Genomic DNA, 26,013 nt, shown 5'->3' on the forward strand with positions numbered 1-26,013 from the left:
ATTTTTCATCTTCCTTCTTTCACTAATATATCTGAAAAAATTTTTATCTCCCTTTTTTACATTTTTAGCCATTTGTTCTTCCGTCTGTGCTTCCAGACGTATCTCTCTCTTGGCTTCTTTCAGTTTCACCCTGTAGTCCTTTCTGCTCTCCTCTTCTTGGTTTTTTTTATATTTCATGAACGCCAACTCTTTCGCCTTTATTTTCTCAGCCACTGGGTTGGAGAACCATATCGGCTTTCTTTTTCTCTTGTTTTTATTGATTTTCTTCACATAAAGGTCCGTAGCCATTTTTATCGCTCCTTTCAGCTTAGACCACTGTCTTTCCACTTCTCTTATGTCCTCCCATCCTAACAGGCTCTTTCTTCAGGTACTCTCCCATAACATTAAAGTCCGTACGTTTGAAATCTAGGACTTTAAGTATCGTGCGGCCGCTTTCCACTTTAGCTGTTATATCAAACCAAACCATTTGATGATCGCTACTTCCCAGGTGAGCACCCACTCGAACATTAGAGATACTCTCTCCATTTGTGAGGACCAGATCCAATATCGCTTTTTCCCTTGTGGGTTCCGTCACCATTTGTTTGAGCAGAGCCTCTTGAAAGGCATCCACAATCTCCCTACTTCTTTCCGATTCTGCAGACGGAACATTCCAGTCCGCATCCGGCAGGTTGACATTTCCCTAAAGCAGAACCTCCTCTTTCCTTCCAAACTTTTGGATATCCACAATCAGATCCTTATCAATTTGCTGCGATTGAGTCGGAGGTCTGTAGACTACACCCACATAGATAGAAGTTCCATCTTCTCTTTTCAGAGCAATCCATATCGCTTCTTCCTCTCCCCAGGTCCCTTGTATTTCGGTCACTTGGATATTGATCTTTACATAGAGAGCTACTCCTCCACCTTTTTGACCATCTCTGTCCTTCCTAAAAAGATTATATCCCGGTATGTTTGCATCCCATCCATGTGATTCACTGAACCATGTCTCTGTGATAGCGACAATATCTAGATCTGCCTCTAACATCAGGGCTTGCAGATCATGAACTTTGTTGCTTAGACTGCGAGCATTTGTGGTCATCGCTTTCCAGCTATTCTTCAGCGATAATCTCCTTTATCCCAGGACAAGCAGGCAGCATATCCTTGACTGATGGGTGACGGCACCGACGGAGCCCCGGTACGGACAATTTTAGAGTGATTGCACTCTAAGAACTTGGAAAGTTCTAGCAGGCTGCACCGCGCACGCGCGAGTGCCTTCCCGACCGACGGAGGCGCGCGGTCCCCAATTTCTTAGTTTCCGCGGAGCTAAGAAGACGCACGTTTCAACGTCTGTTGAAAACTTTTGTTCCTTTCGCCTTCCCGCTCGCGTAAACTTGTTCGGAAATATTATTTCCTTCTTTTTCTTTTCTTTTCTTTGTTTAAAAAAAAAAACTAATTGTGTTTTCTTTTTCATTTTCTCGGTTTTGCCCCGGCGGGGCCTGTTGCCACCATCGAAGCCTCGGCCTTCGATTTGGCAGAAGCCGTTTTTACCTTCATGCCCCCTCAACCCGGGTTTAAGAAGTGCCAGCGGTGCGCTCGACCAATTTCACTCACAGACCCGCACAACTGGTGTCTGCAGTGTCTTGGTCCTGACCATCGAGCGTTTACCTGCACCCGCTGTGCGACTTTAAAAAAGAGAACTCTAAAAAACCGCCAGATCCAACAGCGGTTGTTATTTGGCGCCGAGATGTCTGATTCCGCAGCACCGGCACCGACATCGGCCCCATCTCAGTCGGCACCTACTTCATCGACACCGCGCGATACCGCGCCGGCGTCGCACCCCGCAGGTAAGCCGGCTAAGAAGCCTTCCCCGTTGGAGCGTCCTCCGGTCTCAGTAGCAGCGAGTCCAGTCCTGCCGGCCTCGAGGCGCCCACGGAAGCGCTCCGCTCCTATTGAGGTGAGCCCCTCGACATCGGGTTCCTCATCCTCGGAGCATAGAGCGGCACCACAGGTACCGCAGAAGAAAAAGGCGGTACCGGTGCCTTCGCTGGACGAGCGGATTGCTGCTGTCCTGCAAGTGCAACTTAAGGAGCATTTGCAACAACTCCTTCCCGCACTTTTGACACCGAACCTTCCAGTTCCGGTCCGGTCTGAGCCACTGGTACCGACAGTGGAGCGCCCCCTTTTATCGGCATCCACTTTGTCGGTACCGGTCCACACTGCTTCATCAACTTCGATGCCAATCTTAGCACCGGAACCGAGAGCTCAGCACCAGGCGGTGCAAACTTTGGTGCCGATGCAATATGTCACATCTCCCGGTACCGTGTCTATGAGGTCGGGTAAGTCGGCGCGCAAAACCCGACACCTGGAACCCTCCACTCCGGAGTCTCGAGACCGTGGCTCTCATATTAGGGACCCTGATTTGTGGGGTGACTCTGAAGACCCTTTTCTGTCTGAGGGCGAGTGTTCCTCTGATGAAGAGGATCAACTTATTGCAGATCCCTCTTCTAAACAAGATTCCACATCCTTCACCTCTTTCTTAAAAGAGATGTGTGAATCTCTTTCTATTCCCTTGAAGGCTAAGTCTAAGAAATCCAAGGCATTCCTTGATGCTCTGGACTTTGACCAGCCTCCAAGGGAATTTCTCAAACTTCCTCTCCATGACATCTTACGAGAGACTTTTTATAAAAATCTAGAGACTCCCCTGACTGTACCAGGAGCTCCTCGTAAATTGGACTCCTTGTACAGGGTTATCCCCATTCCTGGTTTTGACAAACCTCAGCTCCCGCATGAGTCTCTTTTGGTAGAATCCACACTAAAGAAATCAGCGGGAGCTAGTGTGTATGCCTCAGTCCCTCCTGGCAGAGAAGGAAAGGCCATGGACAAATTTGGCAAACGTTTATATCAAAATGCCATGTTAGCCAATAGGTCAGGGAACTATGCTTTTCATTTTTCCTTTTATTTAAAGCACCTCATTCAAAACATGGCTGCTTTTGAAAAGTACCTCCCTGACCGCAAGAAATCTGCTTTTCATGCCTGTTCTTCCTTTCTTCTCCAGTTACGAAAATTCCTAGTTAGGTCAATTTATGACACTTTTGAATTGACTTCTAGGGCCACGGCTATGTCTGTTGCCATGCGTCGGTTGGCATGGCTCAGAGTCTCAGAGCTCAGAGTAAATCATCAGGACCGCCTAGCAAATGCTCCCTGCTTAGGTGATGAGCTCTTCGGAGAGTCCATGGATTTCACTACACAAAAGCTGTCTGCCCATGAGACTCGGTGGGATACTCTCCTGAAGACTAAGAAAAAGACTCCACCTGCTCGGCCTTTTCGCCAACAATCCGCCTACCAGCGCCGCTATGCTGCCCGTCCCTTGCCACCGGCTACTCAACAGCCTAGACGTCAGCGCCAGCAACAGCGACAACCACCTAGGCCAGCCCAGCAGCAACAGGTGAAGCCTCCTCCACCACAAAAGTCTACCCAACCCTTTTGACGTGGTTCTCCAAAGCATAGCCAGTATTCCACCATCTGCCCATCTCCCTCGACCCATAGGAGGACGTCTTTCTTGTTACATCAGCCGTTGGGAGAACATCACATCGAATCAGTGGGTCCTCAACATCATACGCCACGGCTACTCTCTCAACTTTCAGACACGTCCTGCACAAAGTCTGCCAAGAGAGTCTGCTTTGAACACCTCTCAGTCTTCTCTCCTTCTTCAGGAGGTTCAATCCCTCCTCCTCCTGAACGCCATAGAGGAAGTTCCTCTAGATCAGAAGGGGCAGGGATTCTACTCCCGTTATTTTCTGGTCCCCAAAAAAACAGGAGATCTCAGACCCATTCTAGATCTTCGCGATCTCAACAAATGCTTGGTCAAAGAAAAATTCAGAATGCTTTCTCTGGCCATTCTTTACCCTCTTTTCTATCAGGGCGACTGGCTATGCTCCCTCGATCTCAAAGAGGCATACACTCACATACCGGTCAATCTGGCCTCCAGACAGTACCTCCGCTTCATGATCAATCATTGTCATTACCAATACAAGGTGCTGCCCTTCGGTCTTGCCTCCTCCCCAAGAGTTTTCACCAAATGTCTGATTGTGGTGGCTGCCTTTCTACGCTCTCACCACCTTCAGGTCTTTCCTTATCTGGACGATTGGTTAATCAAGGCCAATTCATCTCAGACAGTACTCCTGGCCACCAACCAAACCATCCTGTTTCTACAACTTCTGGGGTTCGAGATCAATCTACCCAAATCCCATCTCATCCCCACTCAGAGACTTCAATTCATTGGAGCGGTGCTGGACACAGTCCTCATGAGAGCATTCCTGCCGTCCAACCGTCTTCAAACTCTTCAATCTCTATGTCAGCAGGTCCTTCCACAACGTTCCATCTCTGCCAAGCAAATGATGATACTCTTGGGTGACATGGCCTCCACAGTTCATGTCACACCCTTCACACGTCTTCACCTGCGCACTCCTCAATGGACCCTAGCTATCCAGTGGTCCCAAGCGACGGATCCTTGCTCACGACACATATCTGTGACATCATCTCTTCGTCAGTCTCTACAATGGTGGTTGATATCCTCAAATCTCTCCAGAGGTCTTCTGTTCCATCTACCTCCTCATCAACTTGTCATCACCACCGACGCCTCCCCTTATGCCTGGGAAGCTCATTTGAACGAATTCCAAACTCAAGGACTTTGGACATCCCAGGAAATGAAACATCACATCAATTTCCTGGAACTCAGAGCGATGTTTTATGCCCTCAAGGCCTTCCAACATCTTCTCTTTCCTCAGGTCCTCCTGCTGTGCACAGACAATCAAGTTGTGATGTACTACATCAACAAGCAGGGTGGGACAGGCTCTAGCCTCTTGTGCCAGGAAGCCCAGAAGATTTGGGCTTGGGCCATAGATCACCAACTATTCCTGAAAGCTATCTACATTCAGGGAGAACAGAATTCCTTAGCGGACAAGCTCAGCAGAATTCTCCAGCCTCACAAGTGGACACTCGATCCTTTAACTCTACAGTCCATCTTCGCTCAGTGGGGCACTCCTCAGATAGACCTCTTTGCAGCTCCTCACAATCACCAGCTGCCCCTCTTCTGCTCCAGACTCTACTCTCCTCACCGTCTGGCAGCGGATGCATTTCTCCTCGATTGGTCCAATCTGTTCCTGTACGCTTTCCCTCCTCTGCCTCTCATGTTAAGAACCTTGTTCAAGCTCAAGAGGGAACGAGCCACCATGATTCTGATTGCTCCACGGTGGCCCAGGCAACATTGGTTCTCCCTTCTACTTCAACTCAGTTCCAGGGAGCCTTTTCTTCTTCCACTGTTTCCTTCTCTGCTTACGCAACATCAGGAGACCCTTCTGCATCCCAACCTTCCGTCTCTGCACCTGACAGCTTGGTTTCTCTCGGGCTGACTTCTCATGATACTCTTTTGTCTCAGCCCGTTTGTTCCATTCTGGATGCCTCCAGGAAACCGGCCACTCTGCAATGTTACCATCAGAAGTGGACACGGTTTTCTTCCTGGTGTCTTCTTCATCATCATGATCCCACTTCCCTTGCAGTGGAGACCTTATTGGATTATCTTCTTTCTTTGTCTGACTCTGGCCTCAAGTCTACTTCAGTGCTATTGCTGCTTTTCATGTGCCAGTCCATGGAAAACTTCTCTCGGCTCATCCCTTGGTGTCCAGATTCATGCGGAGTCTTTTCAATGTGAAACCACCTCTCAAAGCCCCTCCTGTGATCTGGGATCTCAATGTGGTTCTTTCCGCCTTAATGAAGCCTCCATTTGAACCTTTGGCTACCGCTCCTTTCAAGTTTCTCACTTGGAAGGTACTTTTCCTTATTGCTCTTACCTCTGCCAGGAGGGTCAGTGAGCTACATGCACTAGTTGCTGATCCACCTTTTACAGTCTTTCATCATGACAAGGTGGTTCTGCGTACACATCCAAAGTTTCTCCCTAAGGTTGTCTCTGAATTCCATCTCAACCAATCTATTGTTCTGCCTGTCTTCTTCCCGAAACCTCACTCTCATTCTGGAGAACAGGCTCTGCATACTTTGGACTGTAAGCGGGCTTTGGCTTACTATTTAGACCGTACTAAGCCCCACAGATCATCTCCCCAACTCTTTCTATCCTTTGATCCGATTAAATTGGGATGTCCTGTTTCTAAACGTACGCTGTCAAATTGGCTCGCAGCGTGCATTTCATTCTGTTATGCTCAGTCCGGACTGACACTGGAAGGTTCTGTCACGGGCCATAGAGTTTCGAGATATGGCAGCATCCGTAGCTTTCCTCCGTTCAACTCCTATTGAGGAAATCTGCAAGGCTGCTATTTGGTCCTCAGTTCATACTTTTACATCTCATTATTGTCTGGATGCTTTCTCCAGACGGGATGGACACTTCAGCCAATCTGTTTTGCAAAATTTGTTTTCCTAATGGCCAACCTTCCCACCATCCCTCTTTTTGTTAGCTTGGAGGTCACCCATCAGTCAAGAATATGCTGCCTGCTTGTCCTGGGATAAAGCACAGTTACTTACCGAACAGGTGTTATCCAGGGACAGCAGGCAGATATTCTTGCGTCCCACCCACCTCCCCGGCTTCTTAGCTGGCTTATCCTAACTGGGGACCACGCGCCTCCGTCGGGCGGGAAGGCACTCGCGCGTGTGCGGTGCGGCCTGCTAGAACTTTCCAAGTTCTTAGAGTGCAATCACTCTAAAATTGTCCGTACCGGGGCTCCGTCGGTGCCGTCACCCATCAGTCAAGAATATCTGCCTGCTGTCCCTGGATAACACCTGTTACGGTAAGTAACTGCTTTTTCGTATGGATTTTTGTTTCGTTTCACTTTCCGTTGCAATACTAAGAAATGAGTTGCTGATATTGCTTATGTTACAGTCTTTACTACTATCACATCTTTTCTTTTGCCGGGGGTGGTCTCTATAATTGTCCTTCGTACATACACCACCCCCACCTTCTAGTTTAAATGCCTAGAACAATATTGTCTAAATTTCTCTGCAAGGTTTCTTTTTCCTGCTGTAGTAATATGTAGCCCATCAGTGCAATATAGCTTCTTGTCCTTCCATGTATTTCCCCATCCTCCTATGTACCTGAAGCCTTCTTGATGACACCAGGCTTTGAGCCATCTATTAAAGTCCTCTGTGTTTTTCACTCTTTGCTCTCCCTTTCCATATGCAGGCAGTATTTCAGAAAAAGCTAAAGTGTTTACAAAAGGTTTCACACCCTCACCAAGCTCCCGAAAAGCTTTCTGTGCTGCAAGTGTGGAGTTGTTGGCCAGGTCCTTTGTTCCCAGATGGATGACAACATCAGTGTTAAAATCCTTAGTTTCTTCCTTAATTATAGTCTGTATTTGCCTGGAACTCCTGGTAGCTGAGGATCCTGGAAGACATTTCACTATTTTGGTCTCCTCGCCCTGTGTTCCAAGGTTAATGCCTCTGATGATGGAATCCCCCCAACAGTAATAGTTTTCTGTTTTTGGCCTTTTTATTTGTGCTTAGGGTGTGCTTGCTCTCTTGAGTTCCCTTCATTGGTTCTAGTCCCACCTCCCTTCTGTTTTCTTGAGTATCGCAGTGCACTAGTGGAGCGATGGAATTCTGTAGAGGTAATATTTGTGAAGGTGGATGTTTCTGTGTTACATGTCGCAGTCTTACTGAGCCTACTGTGACCCATTTATTCCTGGGCTGTTTTATTCTTTGAGGTAGAGGTGGTAAGTTGGTATGATTTTGTGGAGTGATGAAAGCTGCTTTAATTGTATTCAATTCCTGTTTAAGTTTGCAGAGCTCCTCCTTAATACTAGCAAGTTGAAGACAGATGGGGCAAGCCTTAAGCCTCCAAATAGTATGTCTTGGAATTAAAGCGCCACAGTGATTGCATAGAATAAAGGTCATCTTGATTGGTTCTGAAGTGACTTGATTTGACTAGTCCTGATTATTTGGGTCTCTATATATGGTGGGACTATATGTCTTACCCTTATTCCTATAAAAAGGAAGAGGAAATAAGATTTAACAGAGGAAAGAGAAGGGTTTATTTTTTGTGCTTTTTTTTTTTTTAAGTAAGAAATAGGAAGGAGAAGAGAAATTAAGCAGATATAATGCTGGGCAGGCTGCAGCACAGATCACAGTGGGCTGTTACAGTTTCTGAGGTGAATTGGAAGGGTTATGAAAATCAGGTTTTTGAGGGTTCCTGCATGTTCCCCTATGTTTCCCCTCCTGAAAAATCCTAAATTTGCTGATTTTTGACTTTAGGTGCAAAAATCTTGACGGCAGCCATCCTGGATTTATAGCAGTCTTTTTTTTCAAAAGTTCCCTGTATGTCTAAATCTCATTTATTATGCCTCAAAACTGGTTAGGATAGAGTCCTTGGGCTCTTATACCCCAGATTTATGCCAGAATTGCGCAAATTCTGCACATCAGGCATGTTCTTGCACTACTTGCCGTGCTGTATGCAGAGATACGGGAGCAGCCAGATTAACCTCTCCTCTGCATGCTAAGTTGACAAAAAGGGTGACTAGTCTATTGGAGCAGCATTTTCTGTTTCAGGGCCTGGAATTAGTGATCATTCTGCGTGAAAGGATGCCCCGCAGCCCAAGAAACGCAAGGTAGTTTCATCACAGAGGTAACTCCTCACTCCCTGTTACGACTTTCTTCTCAGAATTTATGAATTTTATATGGAAAGCCTTTTAGGAGAGCCATGCCCCTTCTGTGCAGTCCTGCTGTTCATCAGACTGGACCTCATCAAGGCGTAGCATCTCGGGGTGCATTGACTTCTCAGTCTGCAGCTGTTCAGGACTCAGACCTGTTTACAGGGGATACCAATTAAGAGGATACTTTTACTGTTCCTTTATTGTCTATAGATGCTCTATTCATTGCAGGGGACCAGGAAATGTACACTGGCACTTTGGATTCTATTTTGCCTATAGCACATTGGGACGTTCCCATGGTTCTACCTTTATTTCAGTCCACTGCCTTACTGGGTCTCATTTTGGAGTCTGCATGAACTGAATTTGGACACTCGGTCAGCTCCTTCTACTTTCTCTCCCTCGTGTATTGAGTGAGGGTTCAGTCCTCTTCGTTTCCCTTGCATCCAGACATCAATGTCTTGATTTCAGAGCAGTGGGATTCTCCTGATGGGTCTCTCACAGTAGCAAGAGCCCATGTCCAGGCCGTATCCTATGTCACAGGGGTGTCAGCAAGTTTTTAGTCAGCCTAAAGTAGATTCCTTGGTTGCACAGATTACTAAAGTCTTTTGTTGTTTGTTTGTTTTTAAGTGATATTTTCATATCTCCTGGTATCTGACTGAGGTGCTAGAAGTATATCAATCAGGTTGAGCCCTGAAGTCAGGGGGGGACACTAAGGGTAGTTGATGACGGGCTGACAAGCGTACATTACGCAAATATGAGGGCTTCAATAATCTCGGTGGCAGGGGTGCTACTATGGAATAATCTAACAGGGTCACTTAGGATGCTCTCTGACATTCAGAGATTTAAAAAGGTGTTAAAAATGATTTTATAGAAGCCTTTTAATGAGAACTGCTTACTTAATAATACTGTTGGAGAGTTTTAAAAAATATTTGTTGTATTGTTTTTAAAACTGTGAATGTATCTTGTGAACTGTTTAGTTTTAAGCGGGATATAAGCGCACCCCCCAAGTGAAGGTGGTGTGGTGCTCAAGATATGCAGAACCACTGAGTAGAAGTTGTTCTCAGGAGACTTTTTGAGGCAGTGGCTTTAGGAGTCAAAGCTGCCTCAGCGGCATCCTTTGTTACACGTGCTTGTTTGTCCAGACTGCGCACTTTCGAGAATGAGGGAGATGAACCTCCGTTTCATCTGCTTTTATCTGGTGTGGCTTTAAACTGTTTTATTTGTCCACCCCAAATTATTATTGAAAATACTTGATATTGCATTTAAATCAAAATCTCAATAAACTTGAAACTTGGCTTTTGTATCTATTTGATGTTATACGTGTCCTGGGTAAAGCGTCAAGCTTATTCAATTTCTGCTCGTGGAATGCTTTGGATTAGACAATGAGCTGATGATTCCACCTTTAAAGCTACTTTTGCCAGACTCCCTTTTTTAAAGGGCAGTTTTTCTTTGGATGAATTCATGAACTGCTTGGTGGACTGTCACCCTAAGACCTTGCTTAATAGTAGACCCAGAACCTATAGAGCAGTGTCTCTCAAACTTGTGTGCCACGGCACGGTGGTGTGCCCTGAAGATTTTCTGGGTGTGGCACAAGAGATTCCAGAATTTTACTTTAATTTAAAAAATTCCCTTCATAAGTATACTAGAATAGATGACATGTATGTCACGTACACAAGAGTCTGTCAATGTTATGAGCATCTGTGTGTAAGGATACAACAGCCCAGACAAACATATTCTTTGACGTGATGGTCTTTGAAAACTATCAGCAAGTAATTTTATTTTTATTTTTTATGCAGTGGTTATCCTAACTTGAGCAACAAAGCAATAAAGGCTTTGTTACTATTTGGATATTCTTATCTTTGCAAACTTGGATTTTCAGCTCTGACAGAAATGAAATCATAGAAACATAGAAGATGATGGTAGATAAGGGCCATAGCCCATCAGGTCTGCCCACTCTACTGACCCACCCCCAAGTCTACTATCCTAGGGATCCCACTCCTGGTGACAGGTTCCCTTGGCTTAACCCTCTAAGGGATCCCACATGGGCATCCCATTTGCTCTTAAATTCTTGCACGCTGTTTGCCTCGATCACCTGCACCGGGAGCTCGTTCCAAGGATCAACCACTCTCTCGGTGAAGAAATATTTCCTGGTGTCGCCATGAAATTTCCCGCCCCTGAGTTTGAGCGGATGCCCTCTTGTGGCTGAGGGTCCTTTGAGAAAGAGAATCTCTTCTTCCATCTCGATACGGCCGGTAATATACTTAAACGTCTCGATCATGTCTCCTCTCTCCCTACGTTCCTCGAGTGAGTACAGCCGCAAATTTTTCAGCCTTTCCTCGTACGATAGATCCTTGAGCCCCGAGACCATCGAATATAAAAGAGAACAACTGCAGTTGGTGGATGTTGAAATGTGTTTGCGTGTTGACTATCGAGCCGCATTTTGCGTTAATTTACAATCAAAAACAAGTACATTCATCGTGTTGATTTGCAATTCTATTTTATCTACTTTAGTTTCACTTTAGTTACAATTACCCATACATAGCTTAAAGAATTTTAAATAAATAACTCTCAAATTTAACTTTTTGTTGGTTTTACAATTTTATAATTTCAATTAGAATGTGCTGCAAAAACATTTGCTCTGTTTAGTCTGCCAGAGCTTAAAATGTTTGAGAGGTACTGCTCTAGAGGCTCAGGGCACGCTAATTTTCATGTTTCCAGGCACTCTCGCCAATATTCCAGTTCCACTTTCTTTTCCAGAGATAAATAAAAAAAAATATTAGAAATCTATAAGTGAATATTTCTTAAGAACTGAATATTTCATGGTATGTCCTAATTTTTTCACATGACTGTATGTTTTAGTGTCTACAGGGGTGCTACTTGAACTCCTTTGATGCTGTTAGTTGTTCATTGATGTTTGAGTAGATCAGTTTATTCATTTGGGAAGTTTCCCATTTTCCCTTATTTCATATAACTTCGATGGAGCTCTTGCAATCTTGGGTACTAACTGCAGGTGGTAGTAAGCTCCCGAGTCCCAGTGAGGAAGGAAGGTCACGGAAAAAATCCGGAGTGGATTCCTTCGGCTATATATATGATTTGCAGCCATAGTGCGATAACCCACTTGTCCAGAATGACACACCTATCTACTGGGAAAGATATTATCAAGGTAAGAACATAAACTCTCTTTATCTGTTTGCATTTCGTTGAAATTTTTTTTTTTTAACCAGAATAGGTGCTTAGCAATAGCAAATGTGCTTCAAGGAATATTAAAACTGCAAGACTTAAAAATGCAATGACACTTTAAATGGAAATCTGAGGTTAATGTGTCATTTCTTTGTGCCTATTTTTATGTTTCTAAACTGATCATAGAAAGTGTGACCCATTACAAATTGAGACTGCAATTTCTGAAGAGGTATAACTGAAAAAGGAAAATAGCTTTTGTTTTGTAAATCTCTCTTCAAAAACAATTACATTTAAAAATTCTTCCTTTTGCTTGCTTGTGATATAAATGATGCAGCACAGTTTCTCATTTTTATCTGTGGAGTTGATTCTAATTTTGGTCTTGCTGGTCTCAACAAGTCTCAAGGGCATGACAACAGGCAATGCTATTTTTGTACAACTTTGTGAAACAATCTATTTGAAATTAGACTGTGCAAAGTTAGTAAGTGTAACATATGATGCTCTAAGCATATGGTGGGTAAAAGGATAGAACTTATTGGACATAGAGTTAGGGAAATGAATGTACATGGAATTACACGTCCAGTACAAACTCGCTACATAATTTATCAGCAAGAACTATGCTGCAAAGTAGTGCAGTGGAATTCTGCTGTGAATGTGGTTATATCTTGTGTAAACTGTATCATAGTGAAAGGTCTTGATCACAGACTGTTCTAGTAATTTTTCTGATTTTGACTTGGTATATGAAAATATGCTGTCACACAGAAGTGGAGGGCAGTTTTTATGATCTGCCTTTGAAATTAATTAATTTCCCTTAGCAAAGGACATATGGAAACAAGTGTTAACTACCAAATTTTTATTTATTTATTTTAGTATTTATATGGCACTGACTGCCTAAGTGATTCACATTCAGGTATGCAAGCATCCCAGTGGGCTCACAATCTATCTAGTGTACCTGGGACAATGGGGGGATTAAGTGACTTGCCCAAGGTCACAAGGAGCAGCATGGGATTTGAACTCACAACCTCAGGATGCTGAGGCTGTAGCTCTAACCACTGCACTACCTGTGATAACCTTGTTATTGAAGAAACTGAATGAATCTTTGATAAATTTTCCAGAGTTAAATCTGTCTTCATCAGGTCAGTGAAGAAACAATGCAGTTACATTGGATCTAATTAGTCAGGACTCTAGGTTTTATCTCCCTAATTGTGGGAAACTTGTAGAAGGCATCAAACAGATTCTTCAGCTCCGCCTTCTTGTGTCACTGGGCAGTGCCGTTCTTCCTATATGCTCAGAGACCTTTAAAGTTAAAAAAGGAAGAATTACCCCCCCCCAAAAAAAAAACACCCCAAACCTCTTCACCCAATCATTGCATTTTCTTCCAGATTCGTGGCATGTTTTTATAACTATACATGCTTATTGTGAGCAAAAGATAGGAAACACTTATCTATTTACTTGGTCCCGATGTGATACGTTTTGATTTCCTGCTTCAGGGAACCAATTATAACACATTCAATTTTTTTTTTCTCGTTGTTAGGCATGCAATGGGTGTCGGTCTCTGAAACACAAAACCATAATTGAACAAGTTCAAATTATACTCTAAAAATTTCTCAAACGCCAAAATTAATAAACATATCAGTAATACTCATAGGCAAAACAACGGAGGGTACCTTATTATGTTGAAAAGGAACTTTTCTACACTGGGCCCAATTTCAACATTCTGTGACCAAGCTCAAGTATTCCTTGTTGGAAGTACCCTACTTGGCACGAGGAGGCAATATGATGGAATTCCTGTGGGGCAAAAAACAATGATGGATATATAAACTTAATACATTAGCCCCATCGGGATTGATCTATGAAATTGAATGGCAAGCCTTCCTGGTGTGATTATGAGCAGTTGGTTACTGTCACTGTCTTTTCCACTCATAGTTAGTAGTACCTTTTGAGCTCAAGTATTTTTCGAGTTCCTATAAGTTGTTTACATCTGCTCCTTTTAAATTTTGTTTTGACATGTTTTTGCATTTCCAGCTGTACCAATGATATTTTATTTACAACAGGCTCCCGTTGGTGTGACATGTTTATGAAACATGTCATCAAGTTTGTTACGTTGGTGACATCGTCTTTTCCTTCCGTAAAAGTTAGATGGTGTTTTTTGCCGTTACAACTTTGGAGTGATCTTTCACTATAGAAATTTGTCAGACGCATCTCTCATGGATCTGACTGTGAAGAAGTGTTTTTGGTCGCAATCACTTCCACTGGGAGAGTGTCTAAGCTGCAGGCATTATTCTGCAGAGAGCATTTCCTCAGATTCACAGAAGCAGGGTTGTCTTTGTGCACCATGCCGCCTTTTCTGCCAAAGGTAGTTTTGGTGTTCTATGTTTAATCAGGAAGTGAGGCTTCCTGCAGTTCAGCCCACAGACGAGAAGTAACAGGACAAGGTTTTAAGGTTGCTGGATGTACGGAGAGTACTTCTCCATTTTCCTGAGGTGATAAATTTATTGTCTTTCAGATCATCTTCTTATCTAGCGCTAATCATTGGGGAAGACCAGCCTCTAATGCTCCTGTGTCCTGTTGGATTCGTATAGCGATCTCCTCGGCATATGTTGTTAGTGGTAAACCCACCTCCAGTCACCTTGAAAGCTCATTCTTCCAGAAGTGTGGCTGCTTCTTGAGCAGAGTCCAGGGCAGTGCTGCTTGATTTAATTTGCAGGGCAGCCACATGGTCCACTCTTCATAACTTTACGAAATTCTACAGAGAGGATGTGACGGCACAAATGGATGTGGCCTTGAGTTCTCGGTGCTTGTTCAGGCTTATCTGTCCCACCCTGGATTAGGTTCTTGATAATCCTCTTTCCTGTAGAACAGCATATGATTCCTTATGACCTGCCCTGTTGGAGATGGATACAGCTTGCATTGAATAGTAGTCTAGGTTGAATTTCCAGTGGCTTCGTTCATGGCAGCCAACAGAGAAGAAAAGAAAATTATAATAAGGCAATGGATTTAGAGTCCCACCGCTTGCTACGTTCTGCTTTCACAGAGCTATACAAGTGTTGGTGCTGGTTGCACACACATAGGGGTGAGTTGGTTCCACCTTCAGTTTCTCAATTGCAATGATAGTTTACTGGTTCTTTTTTTTGTTCCTGTTACAGAGCAGAGCAAAATTAACATTACTGGGGAATTCCCTGCACCCCTCCTTGTTATTTCCTCTTATAGGGGCTATCTCTTGCTTTGGCATGGACTGGAGAGAGGGCATTGCCCAGGGAGACAAGGAGGTGGAGCTGAGAAAAATGATTGCTTGATTGCCTTCTACAATTCAACTCATGAGTTGGGGTACACAACCCATCTGTAAGGAATCGTATGCTGTTCTACTGGAAAGAGGATTATCGAGGTAAGAACCTAATCATTCCTTAGCTAGCACTGCATCCAATCAGGTGCCAACTTTCAAACACCTGAAAGTTCCATTTCCTAATTTTGTATAAAGTTTTATTTTTATTTAAACTACCCTAAAACAAGTCAGACAATAATGCTAAGCTAATCTGTCCTCTGTCAAAACTAGTACTTTTCTAGATCCTCAGATCCCAAAATGGGATCCTTGCCATTTCCAGCTCTTTATACTTATTTAGAGCCTATTTAAAGACAGTTCATATTCTCAACTCCTCAACTAATTTTTATGTATTTTTAAAATTCTCAAGAGAGACTTTTATTAATGAATTTGTAGAGCAGGTCTCGGTGCAGGTGTCCTTTACCTGTACTGAGCATATTCAAGAAACTCGGGCCATTTCTAGGCTCTCTGAGGTCCCCCACGCATTTTCCCAGCATCCTCTGTCTCTCCTTATCCCTCCCATGGTCATGCATGTGCAATTGTGCAACCACAAGAGTGATTTGTGGTACCCCCATGCCTCACTCTATTGCTTCACATCTGCTCTTCCCAACCCCACAACTACAAAAATGTATTAACTTTGGACTTCTCCAATCCACAATATCCAGAAATCTGCTCCTCCCAACCCTGGAACGAAAATTGTTTATTGAGCATGCACAAAGCCCATGACTTCATTGTTACACATGTGTGGTGAAACCCAGAGCCAGCCCAACATGACACTTCCTGCTCTGCTCTCCTGGCCTCCCTGAAGACACCCGTGGCCTGAAATGGCCATGAATCATGCCTCCTCGTGCCAGCCATGCCTCCAGTGGCAGGCAATGGGTTTCACCCCCCCCCCCCCACTATGGACTCCCAGGTCTCTCTTGACACCTCCCCCATCCAGGTAAATAAAAAATATTAACCCTAGTTACAAGAGGGAATGCATTGCAGGTAGATATTGGGATGGGATTAGGGGTTGGCTCACAAGGATAGCAGGAGGCCTGGGATCTCGGAGAAAAGTTTTGTGTTTAATAATGCTTATTTTGTGCTTTTCTGTTTCAGAAGCTCAGCAGCTTTTTTCAATCCCTGTTCCTCTAGAAAAGGAGGTTCTAGAGGAAGTTAAGACAGAGATTTTGATGGAGCTGAAACAACTTGAAGAGGAGATTTTAGAAGGTTGGTTTACTTATTTGGCACCTGTGTAGAGAATAATCATTTAGAAGGAGCTCTAATTAATTCCATGTTCATACTCTGAAGATAGCTGTATGTATGAAGCACACTGCTATAAAATTTAAAAAGCATACAGGACTTACCAGTATTAGGTGTGAATGCAAAGTAAGAGTACTGAATTTATACTTACAGTGAAAACAAGCTTACTTTGCCATTCCAGCATTATCCATACATTGAGTATTAATTACAGAGTGGCAGATATGAATACTATTGAGAAAACTTAGGTTCATATGAGTAGGGTCATAGTTTTTAATTTGGTGGGTTTGTTGTTTTTTTGTGTTTTTTTTTAAACCATTGATAAGAGATTCTCAAACAGCCACACTTGATAACTTTAATATTGTATGATAACTGACCATTCACCTACTGCTCAGCATCACACCAGAGATGAAGTACCAGGTAGACTCAGGTTTCAGATGCAGGATAAGTGATGGATGGAAACTACCTTTATGATCTCATACTTAATTACATACTAACTAGCCCAGTGCAAGCCAACTGTCTTTTACAAGAGAGCTGCATTTCAGTAATGTATACAGTAGGAAACACTGAATCCTTATGCCTGTGGGCAGATATTTATAGAGTAAGGAGGAGTTTGGTTTCTAAAGCTATGCAGTTGGACTTATTACACATTTTTTAATTAAGATATGGTGTTTGATGACCTCGCTCTTCATCTATATGTAATCCAATTAAGTGTTCATTTCTTACACAATATATTTCTGGTTCAGAAAGCAGTGCTGTGGAGTCAGTCCAATTTCAAAATAAAAAATTATATGGTAAATTTATCTTTTTATACTTATCTCTGTCTCTTGCTTCTAGCAGAGTTCTGTGCAAAAAAATAAATATTCTGCACAAAACATTTGAAAATTCTGTAACTTTATTTGTAGGGTTTTGTGTAGGAAATTCCCCATCATAAGGCCTAAAATCTCTTCCTGCCTTTTGCTTTCTCAGGTTGCAGACTCTTCGGTTTCTTTTCTTTCTCCAACTGCAGTCCAGTCTCCCTCTAAATGCCAACATGACCCATAATTCTCTCAGCCCCTAAAATCTTCTCCTGCATGCAATTTCCCTACATCTCATTCTTTTACTTCACCTCTCCAACTGTCACTGTATCTTTCCTCCCGTCCCCTTCCCCTAGGGCAAGCCTTCAGCTTGCTGTTCCCACCCCCATGGTACATTCACCCTTTTACCTTGCCCCAAACCTCCTCCACAGGGCAAACGCCCTCTTCAATCTCCCATTGCACACTTACCTTTTTTCTGGCCTTGTCTCATTTTCAGCCACAGCAGTAGCTCTGCCCACTCCTATGTCAAGGAGGAATTGACCTGCTGCACAATAGGTCACTTCCTCCTCTTGTACCGACTTAGACCTGGCTGTTTATATGAACCACGGGATAGTGGTTCACATAAACAGTCCGATCTAAGCCAGCACATGAGGAGGAAAATGGCCTGTTGTGCTGCAGTTTACTTCCTCCTCTTCTTGCCATGGGAGCTTAGTATTGGAGGGGTAAAGAGTGAGCAGAGCCATTGCTGCATGTGCTTGTGCTGAATTCTGCACAGCATATGCAGAATTCTGTGCATCCTGTGGAGGTGAGGAATTTTGCCCAAATACTGTATGTGCAAAATTCTGTGTTTGTGTATGTGGATATAGATAGATTTTTTTATATCTATATATTTGTCATGGATCTAAAGTCATATTTACCAGTACTTTAGATCCAGATCAACAGATTTAAAGCCTAATATCTGTAGGAGCTGGAGTGGACATTAGAGTCAGACATTAGAAAAACAGAAAAGTTGGAGTACACTTCTCCCTCGGTATTCGCGGATCGCGAATAGAGAAAAATCGCAAATATCTTCTCATCTGGCTCTGACTCCCTCCCACCTTCCCCCCAGCATCCTGGCCTTACCTGGTGGTCTAGCAGGCTTTCAGGACAGGAGTGATCTTCCTACGCTCCTGCCCCTTGCAGATCACCAATAAGAAATGACTGCCGTGAGTTCCTGGACCCTACGACGGGAGCTCACGGCAGCCATTTCCTATTGGCGATCTACACGGAGCAGGAGCGTAGGAAGATCACTCCTGCCCCAAAAGCCCGCTAGACCACCAGGTAAGGCCAGGATGCCAGGGGGAAAGGCTGGAGAGAGCCGGGAACGTGCTATACTATGGTAGGGGTTCCCCTCCCCTCCAAAAAAATTGTGAATATGTGAAATCGCGAGTGTTGAAACTGCGAATGGGGAGGGGGAAGTGTAGAAGGTTTCATGTACTGACTTCACAGCCCTGGCAGAAAACAACTGCTTTGTTTGAAGAGAAGGGGTGCACGCAAAGCTTTGTGCTTCTAAATTTATTTTGGTCTTTGTTCTCAGCCTTCTCCAGCACAGGCTTTGATATCCAGACTTCCCCAGTCTTCAGTCCTGCCAGTCCAGAGAGCTCAATACAAGACTGCCTGGCTCATTTGGGAGAGAAGGTGTCTGTGGAGCTCAAGGAACAGCTGGACAAAGCACTACAGAGCCTGCTCACCAAGTGAGTCAACGTGCATTTAAAGCAGCCACTTATGTTGTCCAAAACTCATAGCATCTAATAGACTACTATCCTTAAAGAGTTTGGTATGTGGTAACCCTCTGCATGACTTTCTCTGGGTGTTCCTGGAATATACCTTAGCCAGTCTGATTTTCAGAAGATAACATATATATGTAGTGACTTTTAGAATTACACACCAGGTTGACCTAAGTAGCACCACTGGAAGTATATCCTTTAGATTTGCTAATCATTTAGATTTCCTATTTTGGCTTCCAGTTGTTGTACCAGAGATTTGTGGTCAGATTATTTGATGCAGAAAAATGTGACACAAATTTGAAATTTTGTGAGCAGTATTGCTCAGTGCAAAGATCTTGACTTCGCCGTCATCTTCATGTATTAAGTAAAAGTTACAAGTAATTTGAAGCAGCTTACTGATGGTTTGGGAATGTGAATATTGTAGTTTCCTCTATATCTTTCCCCAATTAAAATTGACATTAAGACAGGAAGGTTTTAGAGTAGATTTAAGTGTCCATCTGACATAGAGACTGACAATATAATGATGAATGTGTTCATTGGGGTCTTTTGATACTGAATATCTGTCTTTTCATGGAAAAATTCAACAATATAGTAAAATATATTATAGCAGATAAAGATCAAGGTGGCTCATTTACTCAGTAAGGTTGTCAGGATTGTAACTGGTGACCCATGCATGTTGATGGGAAATTAGCTCTTACCAAGAGAAAATTTCTTTGAAGTGCTTCACTAGCCATATAAGTGGGTTGCCTGAACATACATAGAGTAATGTACTTTCTAGAGATTTTTGATAAAGATGGTTTTCACAGCTCTTTCAAGGGGTTTCCCACACTGCCTTACCTCTCAAGCATTAAGAACATAAGAATTGCCGCTGCTGGGTCAGACCAGTGGTCCATCGTGCCCAGCAGTCCGCTCACACGGCGGCCCTCTGTTTGTTTGTTTTTTTTCAACTGTAATACGGTAATATTTTCTTTAAAAACAGTATCCCACAAACTTTTTGGCTGGTGACACACTAAATCCTGTGCCCCGGCCGGAAGGCACCCAGAAGCGCGTGGACGTCGACACAATGACATCACGTGCATCCATGTCCCTAATACTGTCACTTCAGTGGGGGATCCTGGAGGAGGGGAGGTGGAGAGACGCCGGCGCCAGCCGACTGCCCACAGGACGCGCCTCTCGCCTTGAGAGGCACGTCTATAAGCAGCCGGCCAGCACCGGCGCCTCTCCTCCTTATCGGCGTCTCATTGGGCCACACCTGGAATCTGCTACGACACCCAGTTTGCAATAAATGCTTTAAAGAAAGGATGGGGAATTGCAAGAGTCAAGACTCCTGCTCCTTGAGTTTAAGACTGGGAAGGAGGCTTCTCAGCTTCATAGAAGGGGAAAGGTGGGGTCTGGGTTATAGGTGGAGGAGAGTTTTGGGTTTGGAGTTGGATTAGTGGGGTTTCATTGTTTCTTTGCTGTTCTGTCTTGCGAGAGTTGGACATATTTTTGTAAAGCTGGAAAATTCAATAAAATTGTTTAAACAACTATCTTGTGTATATCAAGAACTTTCCAGTATCAGGATCTGCTTCTTTTCACTGCCCCAATCCAGACATACTTCATCAGATCTCATGGTTTTCTTTTCTTTTCACTCCTTTTTGGCTTTTTATTAAAGTTTTAGCATTGGAGTGGAGGAGTAGTCTAATGCACTGTTCTTCAACCACTGGTTCGCGGAGCGATGCCGGTCCTCAGAAAATTCCTGCCGGTCTGCACAGGGCTGGCAAGATCGACAGCTGAAGTCCTCACAGGGCCGGAGAGGTTACGGGGAGCCTCCGACAATGTGCTTTCTCCCCTCCCAGCGACTCTCCTTACTTACCAGCGCAGCGATTCAGGAAGGCAGCCTTGGGGCTTTTGCTGAGTCACGGCTGCCTCTGATGATGCAACTTCCTCTTTCCTCAGAGGCGGCGCGACCCAAGAAAGAACCCGAGGCTGCCTTCCTGAATCGCTGTGCTGGTAAGTAAGGAGAGCTGCTGGGAGGGGAGAAAGACATTGTTAGAGGCTGGGAAGCTGCTGGGCATGGTAAAAGAAGGGACAGCTGCTACTGGACCTAGACCTGGAGGGAAGGATATGGAGAGATGCTATTGGGAGGGGAGGAGGGAAAGGAGTCTGGAAGCTGCTGGGCAAGGGAAAAAAAGGGACAGCTGCTACTGGACCTAGAGAGGGAGAAAGAGAGATGCTGCTGGGAGGGGAGGAGGGAAAGGAGTCCGGGAAGCTGCTGGGCAAGGGGAAAAAAGGGACAGCTGCTACTGGACCTGGAGGGAAGGATAAGGAGAGATGCTGCTGAAAGGGGAGGAGGGAAAGGGAAGGGAAGAGAGTTACTGCTGGACAGGAGGAGGAGGGAAGGGAGAAGAAAAAAGGAAGGAAACAGCTGGCAGGGAGATTAGAGGAGGGGAAGGGGAGAGACAGGAATGAGATGGGAAGGGGGATCAGCAGAAAAATAGAGAGAGACAAAGATGCTAGATCTGGTATAGGAGAGATAAAAATGAAGAGAGCAGTGAAGCTGGAATGAATCATGTAAAAAGGAGAGAGGGGACACAGGCTGGATGGAAAGGGGAGAGGGGCATAGAAAGAAGACAAATACCATATGGAAGGGGGAGAGGTCAGACAGTAGATGGAAGGGGCAGATGCTGGAAGGAAGAGAGTGAAAAGAAGATGAGAGCAGAAACCAGAGACAACAAAAGGTAGAAACAAATAATTTTATTTCTATTTTGTGATTAGAATATATCAGATTTGAAATATATATCCTGGTGATAGACATAACTGGGGACTGCAAAGTCCAGGCAGTAGCTTAGGGCTCTCTCTGACCAGGGGGGCAGTTGCCCTAGTTGCACTCCCCTAACCCTATTCCCGCTATGTGTGACTGCGGTATTCTGTTAGCATGATATTTCTGTGTAGCATTCTGTAATAATTTGGCTATTCGGTTTTCTTGATAGTAGAGAGGATATATGTGAAGGGGAGGGGAGACAGGGGTTTTGTTGATCTTTGCTCTGTATTATTTGTATTTATAAAATGACAATTGTACAGAATATTGTTTTTTTTTATACTTTAATAAAATACATTCAGTATAAAATCATAACTGAGGCTTGTGCGGATGGGATCAGATGGTTTGCGAGGACCGAGCTCACGAAGACGGGGCGGAAACGGGGTTTTTAAATTTCAGTCCTAATGGTTTGCCGGTCCACAAAATAATTTTTTTTTTCCCCCGCCTGAAAAGGATTAGGTCCCAATTCCTGCCCCATACTTTCTCTTTCTCTGTCATTTGAAAGTTAGATGCATCTGGGGACATATTGTAGAGGCCAGAAATGATCTCCAAACATATCCAATTTTATTATGAGATTCACATTCCTTTTATATCTTTTACATGAATCAGTGTTGTCAGCATGTGTCAGCATGTGACGTAAACACAAACCATATATGGACACAGGTCACATGAAACTTTAAACACATCAGCATTTTTTCTATCTGGAGATTGAAGTCCACAGAGGGTCAGAAAAAGCCTTGACCAGCAGAGCCCCTAATCTAAATCTGTTTGCAAATACGGCTTATAAAAACAATTGAATTCACTTCACAACATCTCTGTTCAAACATAAATGTCCTTGTACTCTCTTCAAAGAAAGAAAGACAAACAGGGCCTGGCTTTACATCTTTAAACAACATATGCTTAAGGACTTGATACGTGTCCCTTCAATCCCCTCTTACGTCATGAAAATGACATCATAAATACACAGCATGAGCTGGAATGGAGTGATACTCTAGATATGTCTCTCAAGGAGGGGTTTTTTAGGAGCTGTAATACGAATAACACAGTACATGAGCAGTCAAAACAAGAGTGCAGATAATAATAGAGATTATAACAATAAAAAGGTCTTTTACCCAACCCTGCATTCAACTAAAGTGCTGATCCCAAGAATTAGATAAATCAGAGTTACATTTGAGCTCAGCAAAGAGGCCTGCTAATTTCTGAATGTCCATAGTAGGACCTATATTGTCAGAAAGAAAAGTACAACAGCTTAAAGTACTGAGGAGAATTTTTTAGCTAGAATCATAGCTAGGGCCATACGATTTAACCATCTGAGAAATGGAGCCTAATTGATCAGTAATACCTTGCAAGGCGTCCCTAGAATAGTTCACAAAGCGTTACTGATTATAATAAATTTAATTAATCCAATCAACATTCTTATTAATAGTAATAAAGGGAATAAGGAACTCAAACCCAGCCTTAACCTGAGCTCGGGCCTTAAATTCATCTGGGACCCCTCTTGGGACCCCTATAGCATCTATGTATACATGTGATCAGATTTATATTGAGACAGAAAAGAGGAAAAACCATGTGAATAGGAAGGATGCCTTTCAGAAAAATATGCAGAAGCATGATAACCTTAGCTAAAGTGCACTGGCCTATCCACTGGCTGGGTAGCTTAACAGGGAGCGAAAAGTCTCCATAAAGCCAGTAAATATCAAATCTGATGCAGCAACAATGGGGCATACCTATGAGCCAAGACAGAACAATAACCTGGGGGTAAATTACCTACAAAACTACCCTGTGTCAGATTAGAAACATGACATGTGTAATTGCCCTTATAGATGGTAACGGCAATATCAAGCTTTTGCTGTCCTGGCAACAAAGGGTATTTAGAACACCACAGCGCACAAAAGGGATAGGTAAAATTAGAGGAGGTAGATAGATCCCATAAGAAAACTGATGGGTCGGATAGCTAGACCCACCCTTAAACCACATGTCCATAATGTACATACCTTCATCAGTAGGTCTAGAGTTGTCAATAGTAAGAGAAAGCTAAATAATTTGTGCAGGAACACTTTTCCTATAACAGTTTCCAACCTTATGAAAGGTCATACAAGTAAGCAATGATTTACCATTTTGGTCCACGTTTTTCAGAGTACTTTCTGATTTATAAACCCAGTCAGTATCAATATTCCACCCTACTGCTCCCCAGAATGCACACTTATCCCCCAACTTATTCCTAAAACTAAAGACATATATTTCCATAGCAAAGCAGCAGATGAATCCAGAGACTAGTGGGTATAGCTCACATCGACCAGCAGGTGGAGATAGAGAACTGATTAACAGTTGGCCTTAAAGCCTGGTGTTCCTCCTGTTGATTCAGTTTTGCTCTATCTCCCAGCAGGGGTGGAGCTAACTCTCTAGCTCCTGGATTCTGGCTGCTGCCGGATAGTTGGGATTCCTCTGTTGAGACTAGTTCTCTTCAGTAGGTCAGGGGTGCCTGGCTGAGTGGTGCCGGCTTTGGGGGTTACACCTGGGCCCACCCAGGTCCCTTCTCCACCCTCCCCTCCGTTGGATTGAGGGGTTTCTGTAAACGCTGCAGGAGTGCTGTCTGGCTTTCTGGCTTCTTCATTCCAGTATAAAAAAAAAGGGGGGCCGACTTCCTGCTTGCGCTGAGCCGTGCAGTGTTTGGCTCGGCTTCCAGTGCATTTACCAACGATAACCTGGCTTCGGGTGGAGCGGCTGAGCATTTGGGTGAGTAAGTTACTTACTCCTTTGGCGTGGTTCATGGTCGCGTTCCCGGGTGCTGGGCTTGTTGGTGGGCGGAGTCGGCGTTCGGCGGCGTTCGCCGCGTGTGTAAAAAAAAAAAACCAAAAAAAAAACACGTCGGAAGTTTTGTTTGGTGCCGAGGCGGGGGATGGCTACAGAGGCTGGTCAGCAGTGTTCGCGCTGTGGGAAGCGCCGAACATTGTCGGGCTTTTGCTCTGCCGGGTGTTTGAACGCACCGGCAGAAGATGCCTTTTTAAAAGCTTGTGATGTGGCCATTTCCCGGGTGCGGGAAGCTCGCTCGATGTCCCCGCCGCTCGAAGTCAACGCAGGATTGCTGCAGAGCTCTTCCACGGCGGAGAGGAGTGAGGCGGCGGGGGGGGGGAGTCGGGAGCGCTGGAGGAAGGCGCGGTCCCGCTCCCCGGTATGGATCAGGGCGGTTTAGCGTCCCTTAACTTGGGCTCATTTTCGCCCGAATTTGTGATGCTGTTGCACCAGGCTTTTAGGTTGCAGTCCTCGCAGCCTGCCCAGCCGGTGCCGGGGGCCGGGCCGTCCCTTGCGGTACCCTCTACCTCTGCGGTGGGGTATGGGAATGATGCCAGACCCACTGCGGGGGCGGTAGGGTCGCCAGGGCGGTCGCAGGGGGCAAAGAAGCGCAGACTGGTGTCTGCGGACGCAGAAGATAATTTGCCAAGGTCCCCTTTCTCGCTTCCTGAGTCGTTAGAGGAAGGTGAGGTATTAGATTGGGACGCGGAGAGTCCCCCGGGTAGGGAGGTGGATGACCCTTCCGCTCTCCGTTTGTTCCATAGAGAGGAGCTTTCTTCCTTAATTTCAAAGGCTTTGCAGAGTTTGAACATTTCTCAGGAGGACGCTAAGGTGTCAGGTAACCCCCTGATGGCAGGTACACGTAGGCCACCTAAGTCCTTTCCGGTGCATGAAGCCATGCAGGAGCTGATCTCGGCGCAATGGGATGCGGCGGAGGCCAGTTTAAGAGTGGCAAAAGCCATGCGGCTCTTGTATCCGGTTGACCCGACCGAACTTGAAAAGTTTAGGTTACCTAGGGTGGACGCTTTGGTGGCAGCGGTGACAAAAAAGACTACCTTGCCGGTGGAAGGGGGAGTTACACTAAAGGATGCGCAGGATAGGAAGATTGAATCTTCCCTAAAAATGTCCTTTGAAGTAGCTGCGGTTACCTTACAGGCCGCAATCTGCAGCTCTTACGCGGCGCGAGCATGTCTGCAGTGGTCGCAAGGGATGACCGATAATTTATTGGAGTCTGGGGGTTCTGTCCCTTCGGAGCTGGCTGATTTAGAGTCAGGCTTGGCTTATTTGGCAGACTCCTTATATGATATTATTCAGGCGTCTGCGAAACAGATGTCTCTTTCAGTGGTATCACGCAGATCCTTATGGCTCCGTCATTGGGCGGCCGATGCAGCGTCCAAGCTTCGGCTGGTGAGACTCCCTTTTAAAGGGGGTTTATTGTTTGGAGAAGATTTAGATAAACTGGTGAAGGATTTTGGGGATGCCAAAACTCAGCGTTTAC

At 44.5% G+C, this 26,013-nt stretch overlaps 1 protein-coding gene across 7 annotated transcripts in view; it reads left to right on the top strand.

The window, feature by feature from the left end:
• Positions 1 to 26,013, top strand: part of BCL2L13 (BCL2 like 13) — a 169,043-nt gene that overhangs the window by 33,591 nt on the left and 109,439 nt on the right. For 6 of the 7 annotated variants that reach the window (XM_033951700.1, XM_033951699.1, XM_033951698.1 and 3 more), the window contains 2 exons: positions 16,219 to 16,329; positions 18,733 to 18,889. In XM_033951700.1, the coding sequence (XP_033807591.1) occupies positions 16,219 to 16,329; positions 18,733 to 18,889 (268 nt within the window). Of the gene's footprint in view, positions 1 to 14,342; positions 14,411 to 16,218; positions 16,330 to 18,732; positions 18,890 to 26,013 lie in introns of those variants that run through there. The other variant, XM_033951704.1, reaches the window with a different exon arrangement.

The sequence above is a fragment of the Geotrypetes seraphini genome, chromosome 7 (assembly GCF_902459505.1).
Source record: "Geotrypetes seraphini chromosome 7, aGeoSer1.1, whole genome shotgun sequence".
NCBI lineage: Eukaryota > Metazoa > Chordata > Amphibia > Gymnophiona > Dermophiidae > Geotrypetes > Geotrypetes seraphini.